The sequence below is a fragment of the Panulirus ornatus genome, chromosome 67 (assembly GCF_036320965.1).
Source record: "Panulirus ornatus isolate Po-2019 chromosome 67, ASM3632096v1, whole genome shotgun sequence".
Classification (NCBI taxonomy): Eukaryota; Metazoa; Arthropoda; class Malacostraca; order Decapoda; family Palinuridae; genus Panulirus; species Panulirus ornatus.
The window spans coordinates 10,340,372-10,361,921 of record NC_092290.1 but is presented as its reverse complement, the minus strand read 5'-3'; the positions used below and the strand labels follow the sequence as shown (position 1 = coordinate 10,361,921).

The following is a 21,550-nucleotide window of genomic DNA, read 5'->3' as shown; positions in this document are numbered from 1 at the left end:
AACTAACCTTGGAAGACAATAACTAGGGAAACCGGTCGAGTCCATTGTTGATTTATTCTACAAGGTAGACCGGTCGTCGAGGAGATATAGATAACCGGGAGGGTAAGGTAAAAGATCATAATGGGAGCGTCGGTCGAATGAGTCAACAATAACTGGGAGGGCGGGTCGAATAAGTCAACGATAACCGGGAGGAGAAATCCGGTAAAGATATCCAGTTAGCACGTACGTAGCTTCGGGTAGGGCCGCCATCAGGACCAGCGAAGCTGGTTACGAGGCGTCTGGTTGTGAGCGCGTCCACGCTCCCTCGTACAGCCGGGAGAGAGAGAGTGAGAGTCCTTTGGGAGCGGTGTGGAGGTCGGCTGGGAGAGAGTGAGAGTTGTCCGGTGAATCACCTGGAGGGAGAGGGTAAGAGGGCGTGGCTGCTACAGCCTCCGGTAGAGAGTGAGAGTCGTTCAGGATGCGATGATGCCCCTGGTGGTGGGTGAGGGAGGGTGCAAGTGAGAGGGCGTGGCCCCTTTGCATCGTCTGGCGGAGAGTGAGAGTGTTCCGTCGCTCGTGGGCGGGGTAGCATAGGGGAAGGAGGGTCCGTGGCGAGGTCATCTGCTGGAGGGAGGGCTGTACATGGGAAGGACAGGTGACCTGAAGACCTAATGGTTCATGATAAGGTCATCTGTTAGAGGACAGTACATGGGAAGGACAGGTGACCTGAAGACCTAATGGTTCATGATAAGGTCATCTGTTAGAGGACAGTACATGGGAAGGACAGGCGATTTAGAGACCTGATGGTCCATGACGAGGTCATCTGCTAGAAGGCAGTGCAAGGGAAGGTCAGGCGACCTGAAGACCTGATGGTCCGTGGCGATGTCATCTGTTAGAGGACAGTACATGGGAGGAACAGGTGACCAGAAGACCTGATGGTCTTTGACGAGGTCATCTGCTAGAAGGCAGTGCATGGGAAGGACAGGTGACCTGAAGACCCAATGGTCTTTGACGAGCTCATTGGCTGGATGGCAGTACGTGTGAAGGACAAGTGACCCGAGGACCTTGTGGTCTATATCAGTTATACATTATGAAAAATTGAGGGTCCCGGAACTGAGCCTTGTTGTACCCCTTCCTCGTCATGTTCAGCCAGTGAGATGCTCCCACCGTTGGGCATCGCTCGTTTTCTATATGTAAGCCAGACCACACACTGCATGTATGCAACCTTGATATCCCATGGTAGTGAGCCTTACTTTCACTGACGAATCTTAAACGTAATATTTTACCTAGATCTTTTTTTTTTTTTTAGGAGGATGAAGACTGTACCCATTGTGAGTATTTGTGACACCGTCAACACTCCCAGATAGAACTAGAAAGTTCATGTGATTCAATCGCATGTTTACCAAATGGCGTCCTAGCTTCGTCTCTTCGATGTATATCAACTGACTGTTATATTTCTCTCTTGTGTCTCCCCTGATGATGTGATTATTACACGAAAGTGCACTTGGGAACTTTTCGTGTTTCATTTTCCCCGTGGACTCATAGGAATATCTTGATCACGCGCAAAATTGTGATCCTTTCCAATATATATATATATATATATATATATATATATATATATATATATATATATATATATATAAGTATTCATGAAAATGGGAAATGCTGTTATGTTTTCTCCAAGATCTTACAAGAATTGCTCTTGGTCTAATGATTATTGAATTACTTGTCAGGTTACTCATACTTCTGGGCTGTCACCTGCCGGGGGTCATTATAATGCCGTCAGCGTCAGTAGATGCCCGCTAACTACAAGATCTCCCCAACACCTTCGTCAGGTGTTGAAGATGTGATGCTCTCACACCAACAGAAGTATTAGCCAGGCATACAAATGCATCTGGTACGTTTTCTTGCAACTTTACATGTTTGTTTGGTCGAACATGATTTGTTAATATTCTAATGATTTGAAAAGGTTTATGTATTTTTTTCTTTTTTTTTTTCATACTATTCGCCATTCCCCACGTTAGTGAGGTAGCGTTAAGGACAGAGGACTGAGCCTTTGAAGGAAATCGTCACTTGGCCCCCTTCTCTGTTCCTTCTTTCGGAAAATTAAAAATGGGAAGGGGAGGATTTCCAGCCCTCGCTCCTTCCTTCGCGACTAAAAGGGGAGGGAGCGGGGGGCTGGAAATCCTCCCCTCTCGTTTTTTTTTAATTTTCCGAAAGAAGGAACAGAGAAGGGGGCCGGGTGAGGATAATCCCTCAAAGGCCCAGTCCTCTGCTCTTAACGCTACCTCGCTAACACGGGAAATGGCGAATAGTTTGAGCGAAAAGATATATATATATATATATATATATATATATATATATATATATATATATATATATATATATATATATATATATATATATATATATATATATATATATATTCTGGCCTAAACCAGATACCTATTTTACCGACCAACTCCAAACAGAGAGAGAGAGAGAGAGAGAGAGAGAGAGAGAGAGAGAGAGAGAGAGAGAGCATTTTAGGCATCACTTTTTGGTCCACAAGTGAAACTTGTGGAAAACCAGAACACAGACTGTCATCCCTGCAGTCTTACGTCCTCGCTGCAGTCAACTCAACATCCCAGTATACACAAGTGAGACACAAGTGTTGATATAAAACGAAAAATACGAGAAGGAAAAAATTCAAGGAAGCCTCACATGTTTCGTCATTGTGTATGCCGAGAGAGAGAGAAATGCGAGTGCTTGCTGGGGAACTGGACACCGTTATGCGTGTGTGTGTGTGTGTGTGTGTGTGTGTGTGTGTGTGTGTGTGTGAGCCTCGGGTAAGCCGAGAGAAATGCCGGGGATTCGAAGCCTGGAAGGAGATTCCGGTTCATACGAACAAGATGAAAGTGTTAACCATCGACTGGTCTTTCCATACAGGATGTGTGTGTGTGTGTGTGTGTGTGTGTGTGTGTGTGTGTTGGCATGCTCAGACATATACACGTACGTCCGCAGATAATACAGACACATGGACAAAATGACTGTGCCTTTTCCCTGGATGTGTTGGACATATTCTCCCAACTCTCGCTATCTGGTTCAGGGGTTGTCTTGAGAAACACACACACACACACACGACTCACCAAGGATCCCGACCTGGCCAGATTTTATGTGTGTTTAAGACGAGGTTATGATGACTTGGTGTGGATGTGGTGGGGTCCTGGTTGTGTGGGTGTGGAGGGGGGACCTGCTGTGTCCTGGTGGTGTGGGTGTGGGACCTACTGGGTCCTGGTGGTGTGGGTGTGAGACCTGCTGGGTCCTGGTTGTGTAGGTGTGGGACTTGCTGGGTCCTGGTTGTGTGGGTGTGTGACCTGCTGGGTCCTGGTGGTGTGGAAGGGGGACCTCCTGGGTCCTGGTTGTGTGGATGTGGGACCTACTGGGTCCTGGTGGTGTGGGTGTGAGACCTGCTGGGTCCTGGTTGTGTAGGTGTGGGACTTGCTGGGTCCTGGTTGTGTGGGTGTGTGACCTGCTGGGTCCTGGTGGTGTGGATGTGGTGGGGTCCTGGTTGTGTGGGTGTGGAGGGGGGACCTGCTGGGTCCTGGTGGTGTGGGTGTGGGACCTACTGGGTCCTGGTGGTGTGGTGGGGGACCTGCTGTGTCCTGGCGGTGTGGAAGGGGCCCTGCTGGGTCCTGGTTGCGTGGGTGTGGGACCTGCTGGGTCCTGGTGGTGTGGGTGTGGGACCTGCTGGGTCCTGGTGGTGTGGGTGTGGGACCTGCTGGGTCCTGGTGGTGGTCGTCGCGACGTGACCTTCATGTTTGCATTCCTGGAGGTGAACCTGGTCTTCCCTGCCTCTTGCCCGGCACTCCCACCTGCACCGCCCACCTCCCTGTCCTCACCCACGCCCACCACCCACCTCCTTGTCCCCCACCCAGGATGTGGGCAGCACTGGCTCAGCCCACGCCCCCGCCCCCCATCTCCACCCACAGTAAACATGTGATAAGATCGCTCATTGCCACCCACCACCCACCAGGATTCCCCGGAACATAGAGGGAAAAAAAAGGACCTGTTGCTGGCCTGCTTGCTGGCCTTCATTGACTGACGACTTGAGTGGAAATGGTGCTCCTGCTGGGGGAGGGGGAGATGTCTACTGACGTGTTGGCGTGGTGGTGATGGAGGAGAGAGAGAGGGTCAGATAGTGGTGGTGATGCGTGTTGGAGTTGTCTGGAGAGGAAGTGGGAAGATATGGCACATGATCCTCCTTGACCGAAGAGATCAAGTGATCTCACCTCTGCCATTGCTTGCGGTGAATGATTCATCGTACTGAATTCTTTCTTTCTTTCTTTCTCTTTTTGCTTCCTCCAGGTCATTTCGTGGTCCTTCTTCGCATTCCCCTGGAACGAACCGAGTTGTTGTTAGGTCAGGTCCAGCGAGAGCCAGGCGCCGCCCACTACCCGCCCAGGTACGTCTTGGAAGAAGGATTTCCATATCTCTCTCACTGAAGGAGAATGTGTGTCCTGTGTCCTGACCCAGGTTAGAATGGGAGGTGGAATGATGGAGTGTGACAGGCAGGAGGGAGGGTGGAGTGTGACAGGCAGGAGGGAGGGTAGAGTGTGACTGGGAGGAGGGAGGGTGGAGTGTGACAGGCAGGAGGTAGGATGGAGTGTGACAGGCAGGAGGTAGGGTGGAGTGTGACAGGCAGGAGGGAGGATGGAGTGTGACAGGGAGGAGGTAGGGTAGAGTGTGACTGGGAGGAGGTAGGGTGGTGTGACAGGCAGGAGGTAGGGTAGAGTGTGACTGGGAGGAGGTAGGGTGGAGTGTGACAGGCAGGAGGGAGGATGGAGTGTGACAGGGAGGAGCGTATGGTTACATAAGAGTGACAGACACCATGAGACCTGATGGTCCAAGATGAGGTTTAGCTGCAGGAGGACAGAAAGGATATCCGCATTCCAATTCCGTTAGGGAAGGAGACAGGATAGTAAAGCAGGAGGCACCTCCCCGCCCGCCCACCACCACTCCCTCTGGCACAACAGCCGGCAGGAAAACAGCCGAGATGGAACACCATACAACACGTACAGAGTATACTGTCGTGGAAATTTTCTAGGAAAGTGTGAACGAGATAATATTGCCTAGTTTGACTGCAGTAGGGGGGTCTCTGTGGAGTGGGTCCAAGATCTAAAACGATAAAAAAAAAAAATGTGTGAGATTGTGCTTTTACAAGGAATTTGCATGTGTATTTTACTGATTCATTGATGATTTTTATTACTGAAGTGTATGTCTAACTCTCATGTTTTAAAAGGTATTGCTAGTCTTCGACTGGACAGCACTTGGCGTGAGTTCATTCCATTGTCCCACAACTTTACAGCCAAAAAAATCTTTAGCTCACTTTATTATCACATATTACTTTCATGCTATTAATTTTTTCGGTCGAATCTCTCTCTCTCCGATGCGGAGAAATTATGTGTTGTGTCGTCATGATTACTGGGTAGTTTGAACATTCAAGGTCTTGGAGTCTGCGTTTTTTGTAGAGGGAATGATATTAGATGGCTGAGTCTTCTCATGGCGTATATCTGAGTGACGCGTTAAGTTTTGTGTCTCTTCTTTGTACTTGTTCTAATTTTTCCTTGTCTGTGATCAAGCGACAAGATTTATTTTCTTTCTTGTTTTTCTCTTTGTCTTAAAGATACTTACTTTAAGGTCATTTTCATGTACTTAGGATATGGGCTTACCGTCCATTTATATATTCGTAGAACATATATTTTTCTCCTCTCCAGGATGCATTCCATTTGTCCACATCGAAGACCATTTCCCACCTTCTCTGACCACGCCATTAGATTGTCTAAATCTCTTGTAAACCCTAGACGGTCAGTCTCCCTTTGACTGGGCTGTATTTCCTAATACCGTGTCATCGGTAACTTCTGAAATCCTGCTTGGTAAGTCGTGCCTTCAGGTCACTAATGATTGTTTATAGATAATGGAAAGTGTGGGTCTTAGGAGTGAGCCTTGTGCTACCCCCCGCTTACAGAGAACTTAGTGTGTGACAGACAGGAGGGAGGATGGGTGAGGTGTGTGTGTGTGTGTGTGTGGGTGGGCGGGTGGGTGGATGGAGGGGCCTGGCTGTCTGTGTGTGTGGGTGGATGGGTGGGTGAGTGGGTGGGGAAGGCAGTTGCATGTCTCCACCCACCAGGTCCTCTGGCCAGCTTGTGATGATACTCTCTGTACTTAAGGATGTATATTAATTTGTCCGAACGTTACTTTGCAAGGCTCTGCCTCCATCAGATCTGTGTTTTTGGACTATATTTCTCGCCAGAATTATGTTAAATCAAATACTTTTTTTTAATCTGTTCGCAATGATATTAGTTGAAGTTGATTTTACGCTGATGCTGCTAGTTTTTACTGGCCTGATCTGCTCCAACTGGCTCGTCTGAAGTCGTCCGCCGGTAGCCGCTGAAGAAGACCTCAAAGACTTCTCCAGTCCAAGGCAAGGCCATGTGTGTGTGTGCAATGATAGGAAGTATCTATAGCCTTCCTGGGCACCTCCACCTGCAGGGCTTGGGGCTAGGCAAACAGATGACCGAGTTCTGTGTTGCGTATGGAGATTGATAACTTGCGTTACGTGCTTTTGTACGCAGAAGATTAAAGAGACGTAAGGAGGAAGAGGAGGAGTTACTGCTGGTGGGGATTGGCGAGGCAGTGGTAATGAGTGTGGAAGCCTGGTGCTGGTGTTGCCTCACCAAGCACTACAGGCATCCCAAGGTAACATGGTATTTAAGATGGACGAGAGCCGCACCTCACACCTGCCTGGTGTCCATGAAAAGGTCAGGTGCTCCTTTGTTATGCTTGTGTTTTTGTCTTGTCTTACTGGCTTGTTGTGGCGAGCGAGAGTGAGGAACAGCCTCTTTTTGCTTGTCCTTCGGAGATCTTTATTTTCATCGGAGAGATAAAGCGAAATTTATATAGTGTCGAGTGAGGCGATGTTCTCATTCATGCTGAGAGGATGTGCGAATTGTTGAGTCTCTGTTCATGTCTCGACCCACGCGTGGCAGACCCTTGCCCGCTGTGGTGCCCGTCCTGGGCCACTACACGACGCTCGTCATGCCAAAGGGCACGGGGAGTCGGTCGGTCCGCTGCTAGCCCCAGCCCCGGACGGAGATGCATTACTGTCAGCAGGAGGACTTGTGACGCTGGGAGGGAGGCAGAGGGGTTCCACAGGGTAGAGGAGAGGAGATGCCACATCGGTTTTTCAAGGTGCTGTAGCAGACATGACGTTGGTTGATATCAGGGATTGTGTGGGTACACCGCGAGTGGAGGAGTCGCCTCTGCCTCTGGCGAAGCTGCGTCATCGTCGATGAATGGGGAAGGAGTACAAGCTCGTCGAGGAACTTCTTTGCTCCGAAGGAGTCCTTCATTTCCCTGCGTCTGCGTGTAGTGCAGTCTCGAAACTGCAGGAGCTTCTCCAAGAAAAAAAAAGGGTCTTGGGAGTATATATATATATATATATATATATATATATATATATATATATATATATATATATATATATATATTATCGCTTGGGATAGGGAAGAAAGAATACTTCCCACGTATTCCCTGCGTGTCGTAGAAGGCGACTAAAAGAGGAGGAAGCGGGGGCTGGAAATCCTCCCCTCTCGTTTTTAACTTTCCAAAAGAAGGAACTGAGAAGGGAGCCAAATGAGGATATTCCCTCTAAGGATCAGTCCTCTGTTCTTAACGCTACCTTGGTAACGCGGGAAATGGCGAATGTGTATGAAATTACGAGTTTGAGAAATGGAGACATTGATCAGGAACTGTAATGTCCTCGGAATGCTTTATTTGTTTTGTATAACGTGAGCGAGATTGTTTTGGATGATAAACTTTGATGATAATTTAGATATCAGTGAAGTTTTAGTCCTGTAGCCTCCGAATTAGCCAAGAGATGTGACACCGTAACAAGTTCCTCAGTTTAGACATAACACTGGTAAGTCTAGATCAAATGATTATGAGTAAGTGTGATGGATAAGGAAAAACATATGTATATTACATCATCTGCCCCTTTTTTTATTGATAAGTCACATTTCTAGGATACTTTATATATATATATCTTCTTTTTTTTCGGCACCACTGATATGGTATTCCTGTTAGTTGCCATGGTTGTTGTTTCTTTTTTTTTTATGGCTTTTGATTGTTGCTGGGTTAAGTCGTCCTATACACAGTCGTATGTACATTTGTTGTGGTAGTGGTTGGGATATCGCCTGTCGTAAGCCAAGGGTCGTACCAGACAAGGAGAGGGAGAGAGAGGGGGGTGAGTGTGAAGTGCCTCGGCTGTGTTTTGCTCCCCCGTCCACGGAAGTGACGCTGAATCCCAGCGCCGTGGTCGGTTCTTGTTTCCGTCACTCTTGCACTGCCTCTCTAGGTTCCATCAATTTAGATTTGTTCATCAGGTGAAAGTTGGTCAAGATGTAAGCTCAGAAAGATTTAGTGCTAAGAACGTAATTGAGAAGAATTTTTCCTTCTTTTTTCCCTTTGGCACTGGTGTTCAAGAGAAACGGAGAGAGAGAGAGAGAGAGAAGAGAGAGAGAGAGAGAGAGAGAGAGAGAGAGAGAGAGAGAGAGAGAGAGAGAGAGAGAGAGAGAGAGAGAGAGCAAATCTACAGATTCCGTAGCAGTTCTCAACACAACCCCATCAGCTTGTCACTGATCAGCGGCGAACTGCAGAAAATGAGTATCCGTATTTGAGAGCGTTGGTGGGGGAGTACTGATGGACGAGCACATCACCTACCACATGGCTGGAGTGTTTACCGGACGAAGTCACACCCTGGGTCGCGGAGGTGGGTGCCGAGTAACTGGTGGCAGCAGCAGCCGCTGCATCGCCATGGGCACTGGAAGAGGGCAAACCTGGCGTGCCGGTCTCAGCGGCCGTTGCCACACCAGGAGCTGTCGGGGCGGTGTATGCAACAGCGGCAGAGCCAGATTCACCAGCCGAACCTGTAGCAGCGAGAGCGTTGGCTTCTTCTTCGGAAAGAACTGGAACAATTCTTCCAGTTGGAACGCCACTCTCAGCCCCAGGAACGGGAGGCCCTATGGGCAGGGAATCTCCTTCAGCGATATAACCAGTATCAGCACCGGCGACGTAGTCAATTCTTCTGTTGATGCCGTCATCAGCAACGAAGGAATACCTTCCAGTGACCGAGTTACGGGCGTCAGCAGACTCGGAACGAGAACTGCTGGAGGTGTCGTACGAGAAGCTGTAGCTTCCGTCACCGCCAGTAGAACTCCTCACCTGAGCTACTTCGACGGGAGTAGCTGGTCCTGGAGCTGGAGCTGCAGATGGAGCTGCAGGTGCAGCGGCTGCTGGAGCCGAGGCATCATAGGTCGTTGGAGCAGCCTTGGTTATCACAGGGGCAGCTGGAGATCCTCCCGATGTACGGGCACCAAAGTCAGCTTCAGGAGCAACTGGTAGGTGATCGCCCGTGGCAACAAAGCCGGTGTCTGATCCAGCCCTGTAGTGTACGCTCAGCCGGTGTTGTGTGTCTGGAGGAACGAAGCTGTAGGTTCCTTGTACGTTGAGATCGGCATCAGCACTCTCAGACCGAGCGCTGTCGCCAGCGTCATAGCTGAAGGAGTAGGAAGCATCACCACGAGTGCCACTGACAGTGGCGGTACCAGGTGAAGCTCCAGTAGCTGAAGTGGGTGCACTGTATGAGACTGGACCGGAAGCGGATGTAGCAGCGGCAAGAGCGTTGGCTTCCTCCTCAGAGAGAACTGGAAGGATCCTTCCAGTTGGAATGCCACTCTCAGCCCCTGGAACGGAAGGACCTACGGGGAGGGAATCTCCTTCAGCGATATAACCAGTATCAGCACCGGCGACGTAGTCGATCCTTCTGTTGACGCCGTCATCAGCAACGAAGGAATACCTTCCAGTGACCGAGTTGCGGGCGTCACCAGACTCAGAGCGAGAACTGCTGGAGGCGTCGTAAGAGAAGCTGTAGCTTCCGTCATCACCAGTAGAACTCCTCACCTGAGCCACTTCGACGGGAGTAGCTGGTCCTGGAGCTGGAACTGCGGATGGAGCTGGAGCCGCTGCTGGAAACGAGACATCATAGGTCGCTGGAGCAGCCTTAGTTATTACAACAGGGGCAGCTGGAGATCCTCCCGATGTACGGGCGCCAAAGTCAGCTTCAGGAGCAACTGGTAGGTGATCGCCCGTGGCAACAAAGCCGGTGTCTGATCCAGCCCTGTAGTGTACGCTCAGCCGGTGTTGTGTGTCTGGAGGAACGAAGCTGTAGGTTCCTTGTACGTTGAGATCGGCATCAGCACTCTCAGACCGAGCGCTGTCGCCAGCGTCATAGCTGAAGGAGTAGGAAGCATCACCACGAGTGCCACTGACAGTGGCGGTACCAGGTGAAGCTCCAGTAGCTGAAGTGGGTGCACTGTATGAGACTGGACCGGAAGCGGATGTAGCAGCGGCAAGAGCGTTGGCTTCCTCCTCAGAGAGAACTGGAAGGATCCTTCCAGTTGGAATGCCACTCTCAGCCCCTGGAACGGAAGGTCCTACGGGCAGGGAATCTCCTTCAGCGATATAACCAGTATCAGCACCGGAGATGTAGTCGATCCTTCTGTTGATGCCGTCATCAGCAACGAAGGAATACCTTCCAGTGACCGAGTTGCGGGCGTCACCAGACTCAGAGCGAGAACTGCTGGAGGCGTCGTAAGAGAAGCTGTAGCTTCCGTCATCACCAGTAGAACTCCTCACCTGAGCTACTTCGACGGGAGTGGCTGGAGCTGGAGCCGCTGCTGGAAACGAGACATCATAGGTCGCTGGAGCAGCCTTAGTTACCACAACAGGGGCAGCTGGAGATCCTCCCGATGTACGAGCGCCAAAATCAGCTGCAGGAGCAACTGGAAGGTGGGCACCGGTGGGAAGGAAGCCTCGCTTATCGGCTGTGTACTCGAGCTTGATGTCTGCGCCAGTAGGGTCCTTGTATCCAAATGCTCCCGCGACGTCGCCAGGGGCTTGTGCCATTGCCTGTTCGTATATGCCGTCAGCGGTGTCGTAGCCGAACTTGTAGGAGCCGTCGGAGTGGAGGACGTAGTACTGTGCCCGGGTTCCAAGGCCCACACTAGGGATCTTGTACTCGGCATCAGGACGTGGAAAACTCAGCGTGCTAACCGCCGCCAAGGACAACACCACCTGGAAGGGAGAACGAGGAGACTAAGAACTAAGTTTACGGGGGGCGCTTCGTCGTTGGCTCCTGCTGGCTCTCTCTCTCTCTCTCTCTCTCTCTCTCTCTCTCTCTCTCTCTCTCTCTCTCTCTCTCTCTCTCTCTCTCTCTCTCTCTCTCTCCAGAGACATCCTCAGGTAACACTGAATGGGATACAGAAGAGCCGAAATGAAAATCGATATATGCAAACTGGAGTTTTACAAGACTCACAGTGACCAAGCACTTTTCCCAAGACTCACAAGGACCCAGCACTTTTCCCAAGACTCACAAGCACCGAACACTTTTCCCAAGACTCACGAGGACCCAGCTCTTTGCCCAAGACTCACAAGCATCCAGCACTTTTCTCAAGACTCACAAGCACCCAGCACTTTTCCCAAGACTCACAAGCACCCAGCACTTTTCCCAAGACTCACAAGCACCCAGCACTTTTCCCAAGACTCACAAGCACCCAGCACTTTACCCAAGACTCACAAGCATCCAGCACTATTCTCAAGACTCACAAGGACTCAGCACTCTTCCCAAGACTCACAAGGACCCAGCACTTTTCCCAAGACTCACAAGGACCCAGCACTTTACCCAAGACTCACAAGGACCCAGCACTCTTCCCAAGGCTCACAAGGATCCAGCACTTTACCCAAGACTCACAAGCAGCCAGCACTTTTCCCAAGACTCACAAGGACCCAGCACTCTTCCCAAGACTTACAAGCTCCCAGCACTTTTCCCAAGACTCACAAGGACCCAGCACTCTTCCCAAGACTTACAAGCTCCCAGCACTTTTCCCAAGACTTACAAGCTCCCAGCACTTTTCCCAAGACTCGCAAGCACCAAACACTCTTCCCAGGACTCGCAAACATCCACCACTTTTCCCAAGACTCACAAACGCCCAGCACTTTTCCCAAGACTCACAAGCACCCAGAACTTTTCCCAAGACTCACAAGGACCAAGCACTTCTCACAAGGCTTACAAAGACCCATTACTTTACCCAAGACTCACAAGCATCCAGCACTTTTTCCAAGACTCACGAGGACCCAGCACTTTTCCCAAGACTCACAAGGACCCAGCACTTTTCCCAAGACTCACAAGCATCCAGCACTTTCCCAAGACTCACAAGGACCCAGCACTTTTCCCAAGACTCACAAGCACCCAGCACTTTACCCAAGACTCACAAACATCCAGCACTATTCTCAAGACTCACAAGGACTCAGCACTCTTCCCAAGACTCACAAGGACCCAACACTTTTCCCAAGACTCACAAACACTCAGCACTTTTCCCAAGACTCATAAGCACCCAGCTCTTTTCCAAGACTCACAAGGACCCAGCACTTTTCCCAAGACTCACAAAGACCCAGTACTTAACCCAAGACTCACAAGGACCCAGCACTTTTCCCAAGACTCACAAGGACCCAGCACTCTTCCCAAGGCTCACAAGCACCCAGCACTTTTCCAAGACTCACAAGGACCAAGCACTTTTCCCAAGACTCCCAAAGACCCAGCATTTTACCCAAGACTCACGAGCATCCAGCATTTTTCCCAAGACTCACAAAGACCCAGCACTCTTCCCAAGACTCACAAACACCCAGCACTTTTCCCAAGACTCGCAAGCAACCAGCTTTTTCCCCAAGACTCACAAGGACTTAGCACTTTTAGCATGACTCACAAGAACGCAACACGTTTCCCAAGACTCACAAGTATCCAGCACTTCTCAGAACTCACAAGGACCTAGCACTTTTCCCAAGACTCACAAGTATCCAGCACTTTTCCCAAGACTCACAAGGACCCAGCACTTTACCCAAGACTCAAGGATCCAACATTTTTCCCAAGACTCACAAGTATCCAGCACTTCCCAAGACTCACAAGGACGTAGCACTTTTCCCAGGAGTCACAAGGACCCAGCACTTTTCCCAAGACTCACAAACTCCCAGCACTGTTCCCTAGACTCACAAGTATCCAACACTTTTCCCAAGACTCACAAACTCCCAGCACTGTTCCCTAGACTCACAAGTATCCAACACTTTTCCCAAGACTCACAAACATTCAGCAATTTTCTCAAGACTCGCAAGGACCAGCACTTTTCCCAAGACTCACAAGAACGTAGCACTTTTCCCAAGACTCACAAGGAACCAGCACTTTTTCCAAGACTCACAAGGAACCAGCACTTTTCCTCAGACTCACAAGTATCCAGTGCTTTTCCCAAGACTCACAAGCATCCAGCGCTTCTCCGAGACACAAGGATCCTGCACTTTTCCTAAGACTCACAATGACCTAGCACTTTTCCCAAGACTCACAAGGATCCAGCACCTCCCCTATACTCAAAAGCAAACAATGCTTTTTCCCAAATAATCTACCTGAGCAGTAAAAGGGAATCGTTGGACAAGTTGAGGACATAAGCAAGAAAATGATGAATCCTGAATTAGCTCTCATATTAGACGATATACATGTATGTATATACACTGTCGCTGGGGATAGGGGAGAAAGAATACATCCCACGTATTCCCTGCGTGTCGTAAAAAGGCTGGAAATCCTCCCCACCAGTTTTACTTATCGAAAAGAAGGAACAGAGAAGGGGGTCAAGTGAGGATTTTCCCTCTTAGGCTCAGTCCTCTGTTCTTAACGCTACCTCGCTAACGCGGGAAGTGGCGAATGTATATATACACTGAGTGCGTTCGCATTCGTAAGCACTTCAGTCAGTCACCACATACCTAATATCTGGCTCATTCAGTCACCCAATAACCTGAGTGAATGATTCATGCATAATCACCCAACCACTAGTTGCGATCGTTCGGTGATGGCAGACCAACCGCATACCGATTTTCTTTTTCTTAATCCGGGCGGAGGCACACACACACACACACACACACGAACAGACAGGTCAAAACGTAAAGTTATGTACACCAGCACCAAAGCTTTCAGAAGGACTCAACAAGAATACAACCATGCGTACATAGCAGTTCAGTGATGATTATGTATCACGGCTTCTTTCATAACACACACAAACACACACACACACACACACACACACGCACAAGCAAATGATACACATGTATACAGTCAGTCGGCAAATTGCCGAACTTGCAATCAGACTCAAGCACTCGTGCGTCACCCGTGATGACAAATATACGTGAGACCAGAACACAGTCAACACTGGGCGGGAGGGAGGTACTTACTAAGCTAGTCCACGTCCCCATGTTTTCGGCGGAGGGGCTGAGAAGCCTGTGTCGAGTCCTGATCTAGTTAACCCTTATATACCTGGCTGAGGGAGGGGTTTGTGTGTGTGTGTGTGTGTGTGTGTGTGTGTGTGTGTTCGTTCGCGCGTACGAGTTCCTGAAGACGGGGTGTCGAATGCGCTGTGCCCTGGACTTCATACTTGATCATCTTGGGGGCACCACCGGACCGACCCAACCCAACTCCTCCCCCTCCCTCACCTCCTCCTGTTCTTCACCACTGTGGTCACGCCCTCTTCTTCCATCGCTCACCGCCGACCCTCCCACAAAGCGGCCATTCCTACGAACCGAAGTGAACCGTCGCCCGAAGACAGCTGGCACACGAGGCCTTTACAAGTCGCTGAAAGGTTCGTTCGCTGCTCTAAATACATGTCCATTTTTCTTGGGTGTGTGAGAGGAGCGGGAGGACGAACGGATTGTAAAAGAGACGGCCTTCCTCTCTGGGCGTTTTGTATGTGTAGTAGTGATCCCCAAGGTCGCAGCGCGTCCCCCCTCGCCGCCCCAGATCCTCGTGTGCCGCAGCCTGGACCACACGCTCACTTTCAATTAGCTCCCGGAGTCCAGCGTCTCTTGGGCCCCTGTCCCGTCCTCACACCTGGTGGGGAGGACGTCGATGATCCGTGCCCCGGCGTGAGGCAGGACTCTGCTCTCCTTACATCTCTGAGAGGAACCCTGGCGCCTCTGCACTGCAGGGAGGACTTCACGGCCCCTGTCCCGTCCTCACACCTGGTGGGGAGGACGTCGATGATCCATGCCCCGGCGTGAGGCAGGACTCTGCTCTCCTTACATCTCTGAGAGGAACCCTGGCGCCTCTGCACTGCAGGGAGGACTTCGCGTCTATCTCCGCTTGGAGGAATGATTCTCGTCTCCATAGTCAAGGAGGGAGGAACTCCGTCCTCCGTACACCGGACAGGGAGACACTTCGTCCTCCGTACGCCGGACAAGGAGGAACTCCGTCCTCCGTACACCTGACGGGGAGGAATTCCGTACTCCGTACACCCGACGAAGACGAACTCCGTCCTCCGTACACCCGACGAAGACGAACTCCGTCTTCCGTACACCCGACACGGAGGAAATTCGTCCTTCGTACACCCAACAGGGAGGAATTTCGTCCTCCGTACACCCGACAGGGAGGAACTCCGTCCTCCGTACACCCGACAGGGAGGAACTCCGTTCTCCGTTCACCCGACAGGGAAGAACTCCGTCCTCCGTGCACCCGACCAAGACGAACTCCGTCCTCCGTACGCCGGTTAGGGAGACATTCCGTCCTCCGTACATACGACAGGGAGGAAATCCGTCCTCCGTACATACGACAGGGAGGAAATCCGTCCTCCGTACACCCGACGAAGACGAACTCCGTCTCCCGTACACCCGACATGGAGGAACTCCGTCCTCCGTACACCCGACGAAGACGAACTCCGTCCTCCGTACACCCGACATGGAGGAACTCCGTCATCCGTACACCCGACAGGGAGGAACTCCGTCATCCGTACACCGGACAGGGAAGAACTCCACCTGTAGGGCATTCATCGTGGGAGAACTCTCTCCTCTGTCCATCAAACTGAGGGGAACTCTTCCTTCCGTGCACCTGACGGAGGTGACGCCCCTGGTCTCGTAAGGTGAAAGAAAAAGCGCAATGGCTCGCCACCGTCGAGGCAGAAAGACCCGCTTCCTGACGCCTCACTGATAGTCTATTGTCTCCAGAATATCACATGTGTGGCCAAGAATGACGGACTTTGAGGAATTACGGTGTTTTGTCTGTGTGTGTGTGTGTGTGTGGTGTGTGTGTGTGTGTGTGTGTGTGTGTGTGAATGCTTTTTTTGTTTTCGTCTTCACTGTAAGTCACTTCAGGTTCGGAGAGACCAGAGGGTTGACCAGGTACATGAAGACGGGACGGACTCGTATTCTGAAAGTGAAACTTGTCGTGGGCTGGTAGCAAGGAGGGCGAGTCTTGGGTGTCGCCCACAACAGGTATACCTTGCCCATCTGCCACGCCTCCACACACACACACACACACACACACACACACACACACACACACACACACACACACACAGACACACAAATAATAATAATAATCACCTCCGCACATGGCCAGACATATAATCATCCGGAAGCAACACGCCATCACAGGTGCGTGCGTCAAAGAGGCATGTGTGTCTCTCCTTCGTCCTTCTCCCTCGCGAAGAAACGTTGCGTCAATCCCTCACGTTACGTTGGGACGGCGACAATCTACCGCCAGGTGCCCCCGGAGCGCCGAGTGGTGTGTTTTTGTGTACCTGGGGTCCAGATCGACTATAGCACATCCCAGACACGCAACCTTTTGGTATGCATGAGATCGAATCCGTTGAATGGGTCCGCCAAGGTGATCCACTTGCCCCTCTTCTTTTCTGCGTAGCCTCCAAATCAGCACCACAAATGGCTCGCCTACTGACCCGAACATCTGGTCTGTAGATGATGACACCTTAACAGGCGTCATCAAGACCCTGTTTGCTGACCTGGCTCTTGTGGAAAGGGGCGCGTGGGTAATGACCGTGAATGTGTCTCCCGTAACCCCTCCAAATGTGAGAGCATTATATCCTCTCCCAAAGGTATCCCAATCACTTATTTGCATTGCTTTCAGGAAAGTCTCGACTGTGAGCCCCGAAGACAGCATTTTGCTCGGTACACCCTTTGGGTTCCAGGGCCATGGAGGCCACTCCATATGCAAAGGTAAGTGGAGGACTTGGAAAAGGTGGGGAAACTGGAATCAATATCTTTGAGGCCCGGGGCGTCCTTTACTCTCTCCTTAACCAGTGCTGGACCTCACCGAGGTTCACCAACCTCCCTGAGGGCTTCACCGTCTGTCTCTCGCGGTAGACTTGGGGAATAAGACGAAACACTGAAGACATCCTTCGGAAAAGCTCATAACCTCTGTTTAGACGACTCCCGGTGGAAACAAGCAACACTCCCTATTAGACTTAAGCTGGTGTTTTGAGTCCTTGTGCCTCCCAGATCGCAACTTCAGCCTGCTTGTGATTCAGTGTAACATCGAGGAAACCGGTACGTTAAATGGTGTCATAAGCTGTACGGAGCTGTACAAGGAATGGGATGAATGTACAGATAACTTATTCATACTCCTCGATCCACAAGTAAAGCAGCTGAGACTAAACCATCATGGTAGGAATGGCCTTTCCCATATTAGACCAGTCCATAGCCGTGTTTAGACCACAAACCTCAGCTGTGCTAGACCAACCCCTTCAGCCGTTGTGGACCAAGCCTCAGCTGCGCTGAGTCAGACCACAGATGGTGGCATAAGGAAGGCACACCTACATGTTCTAAGGAACTCCTCAGGGAGGGGAAAGGCTTCTCATATGTTATCCCACAATCCACCATCACCTCTCCTCTTGACCCACATGCATTTCTACATTAGCATTAGTATAGCCCTACGCCTTACCGCCTCCCTGTACCTTCAATACTGTGGTATATCTTGGTCAGAGAAGTGTCAGGCAGACATAGTACGGACGATGTGCGAGTTGTGTTGGCTGGTGCGCCAGGCATAACGGTATTAACGAGATGTCTCCTCACACACTCGTGCTACTGCCAGTTTTCCCCGTTGTGTCACAGCCCTGTGGAAGTGACTGGCTTCCAGATGATACGACATTTGTATGTCTGGAAGGCGGGCGGGCAGCTGGTGAGGGAGGACACATGGTATTCCTTCTTGACTGATACTTATTAGGAGGAAGATGATGAAGTTCAGAGTGATACAGCAGACTTCAGGATATAAGAAAATAATACAAAATACAGAGTCCAAGACTTACAGTACCCCTTCTGTTGGTTTAGCAGACGTCAGGAAATCAGAAAATAATACAAAATACAGAGTCCAAGACTTACAGTGCCCCTTTTGTTGAAGTACGTTGGCACTTTGGAACAAGATTTCTCATCCGTGTCTTACTGACTCTGCCTCCCAGCTCATGGGATCAACCAGGAACAAGAGAGCAGCCAACTTTCTGTTTCAGCGCCTTGCCATAGTTGTACCGTCAGCGAGAGAGTACAAGGCCTCCTTATTGTTTCACAGTTCCTCTCGGAGCGACTCAACACTATAAGACTCAACACTCTATAAGATTCAAACCGATGAATCTAAGATTATGTATTGTAATCTGCTTAGTTTGATTTTGAAGGAAATGTTAAAAGAAAAAGTAACGAGGTTAGTAAAAGGAAAATTAGTATTTTTCAACGAAAACCAAAGATCTTTTTTATATCAATTGTTTTGTTCCTTTATTTGAAGCTAGAAACTTTCATATATATATATATATATATATATATATATATATATATATATATATATATATATATATATATATATATATATATATATATATATATGTATATATATATATATATATATATATACTGGAAAGGATCATAATTGAGCCCGTGATCAAGTATATTCCTATGAGTCCACTGGGAAATGAAACTCGATAAGTTCCCAAGTGCACTTTCGTGTAATAATCACATCATCAGGGGAGATACAGAAAAGAAATATAAATCCGTTGTCTTTTGTCTCTTCCCTGCTTCTGGTTATAAGGAATGTGATATGGTTCGTGGAGAAGGTACCAAGCTGTGGTATAAGAATTATATCATCCTGCCGGACCGCCAGACATTCGTGGTAACTTGGGGTTCGAAGCGGTGCAATTAAGAGCTCGGAGTAGCCCACTTAACATTAAGTAATGGCTAGTTATCATACAGGAACGTTGCAGGATGATGATGATGATGATGGTGTAGAAGTGGGTCACCGCCTTATTCGACAGACGTGAATAATTCAGCTCGTGTCGATTTCTGCTCTAATATTATTTATTCATTTTGTTCTACACTGTATGAGTCTTTCCGCATCTGTATGCATTTTCATACCAGTAAGTGATGTCTGCAGCCCAGACGGGAGCTACGTTCGTTGCAGATAAATGAGTAATGAGGAGGAATGTTGGTGATAAATGAGTAGTGAGGAGGAATGTTGGTAAAAAGTGATTAATGAGGTGAAATGTTGGTAATAAATGATTATTGAGGTGAAATGTTGGTAATAAATGATTAATGAGGTGAAATGTTGGTAATAAATGAGTAATGAGGAGCAATGTTGGTAATAAATGATTAATGAGGTGAAATGTTGGTAATGAATGATTAATGAGAAAGAGCGTTGGTAATAAATGATTAATGAGGTGAAATGTTGGTGATAGATGGTTGATAAGGAAGAATGTTGGTAGTAATTGATTTATGAGGTGGAATGTTCATGATAAATGAGAAGGAATGAGGTAAAACGTACGAAATGGCTACTGTCCCACCTCCTGGCAGCCTCCACCAGGAAATATGTTTATGAGGAACGAAAGGACATGAGAGCGAGTGCCTCACACACACACACACACACACACACACACACACACACACACACACACACACACACACACCACAAACGCGCGCGCGCGGTAGTGCATGTGGTCAAGTATGATCGTAAAGTTTTATATACTCTGTCCCTTGTACATTCTCTCTCTCTCTCTCTCTCTCTCTCTCTCTCTCTCTCTCTCTCTCTCTCTCTCTCTCTCTCTCTCTCTCTCTCTCTCTCTCTCTCTCTCTCTCTCTCCCCGTATACGGAAGTCAATATACTACAGACCAATCAGATCACAGCAGTGTCATATGACCTGGACATCGTGGAGAAATGGATGATGAAGACGACAACAGACCGTGGAGGAGGGAGGGAGGCGGGCTGGCTGGCGGGCTGGAGGAGTGGGTCGTCGAAGTGATTTTCTTAAAACGCAAATTAGAGCGAGATTCGTCCAGGGCAGCAACCTGTTACCTCAACATGGAACACATGATCATCACCTGCGCTAACAGTGGGGCATAAGAGGAAGATGGCGTTAAGACGGAAGATATATCAAAGAATGCGCGAGTAGAGGGAGAAGAAATGGTTGGCGAAGAGAGAAGCAGAAAATGAGAGAGCGTGATCAGAAGATGGTAAGGATACACAGATGAGGAAGATGATTCAATCCCACAGAACAAGAAGGTGAGTGATGACGAGAGATGTATACAATAACATGAAGAGGTACTCCGAAAAGCACTGTTCATATACTGGAACAAAGAAAATATAAAGACTTTAGAGATTGGACCATTTTAAGTGGGAGTAACGTATCATAGATGAACAAGGTAATATCCTAAGTGTTGATTGAGCAATGGGGATCGAATTTCACCCTCAAGATACAACTATAAATTGAATGATAAGTTGGTTAAGCAAGATAATGAACACCCACTCACACAGCTGCTCAGAGAAAGGAAGATGACGCAATAACCAGCTCATATTCAGCCCCGGGACCAGATGGGAATGTGAACCATCTACCTCCAGAAGACCCCCCTAACACCAGTAGCCAAGCAAGGTCTGGACACAAGCAAAAAATAAAAATACTAAGACGTTCCCAAAATGGCATGAGTAACACCAACACACAGAGAAGGATCCAAGCCAACACACCCTCTGAGCAGTATAGAGCAATTACCTCGACCCCACACGTAAGGAAAAGAGCCTTTGAGGTAGAGTGATAAATATTTGGAATTATTGAAACGTATGATCGTGAGCAATTACATATACGAAGGTCAACACGGATCTGTACCAGGAAACAGTACACAAACCCAAGCGTTAACCCGTTACAGTGTGAAACGCAAAGGCGAGTGAATAGATGCAGGGGTTTTTGTTCGATTTTGAAGGAGGCGTTTGATGAAGAAAACCACAGATTTTTTTTGTTTTATCTCTATTACTCGAGATATTAGGTCAGCCTGACATTAAGGAGTAAGATAGGGAAGGTGGGTGAAAGAAGGTTGAAGTAGCAGGAAGTTGTAGAAAACGAAATCACTAATTATGATGTGTTTTACCCAGGGTGCCCCAGGGGACGATTTATTCATTGCTTTATTTATTTGGTTATTTATGTAATTTCTTCACCTGGGACAGGTACCTATTGTATAGACCCACCCCTAAAGGTGTGGATGAAGAGCTGGGTGAACTGTGGACCGACTGCCGCCACCAGGATTCGAACCTATGCTCTCTACCCCCTGGCGGCCAGTGAATGCGTCAGGGATCGGAGCGCTTGCCGCTACAACCACGGAGGGACGTCCGTCTCACTCCTCCTCATGA

General features: G+C 49.1%; 1 protein-coding gene across 1 annotated transcript; it reads right to left on the bottom strand.

Annotated features, from left to right (window-relative positions):
- Positions 1-7,994: 7,994 nt before the first annotated feature.
- LOC139747227 (uncharacterized) lies at positions 7,995-14,462 on the bottom strand. The gene is made up of 2 exons (XM_071659268.1): positions 14,347-14,462; positions 7,995-11,151 (listed from the first exon to the last, which is right to left on the bottom strand). The coding sequence occupies exons 1-2, from the start codon at positions 14,365-14,367 to the stop codon at positions 8,659-8,661; spliced, it is 2,514 nt and encodes an 837-aa protein (XP_071515369.1). The 5' UTR covers positions 14,368-14,462; the 3' UTR covers positions 7,995-8,658.
- Between the last annotated feature and the right edge of the window lie 7,088 nt (positions 14,463-21,550).

What these genes read in the sequence shown, in the direction of transcription:
- LOC139747227 (XM_071659268.1), bottom strand. Translation starts at nt 14,367, where the DNA reads ATGGGGACGTGGACTAGCTTA. An exon ending in TGGGGACGTGGACTAGCTTA is followed by an intron (nt 11,152 to 14,346) that starts GTAAGTACCTCC and finishes TCTCCCTTCCAG; the next exon opens with GTGGTGTTGTCCTTGGCGGC.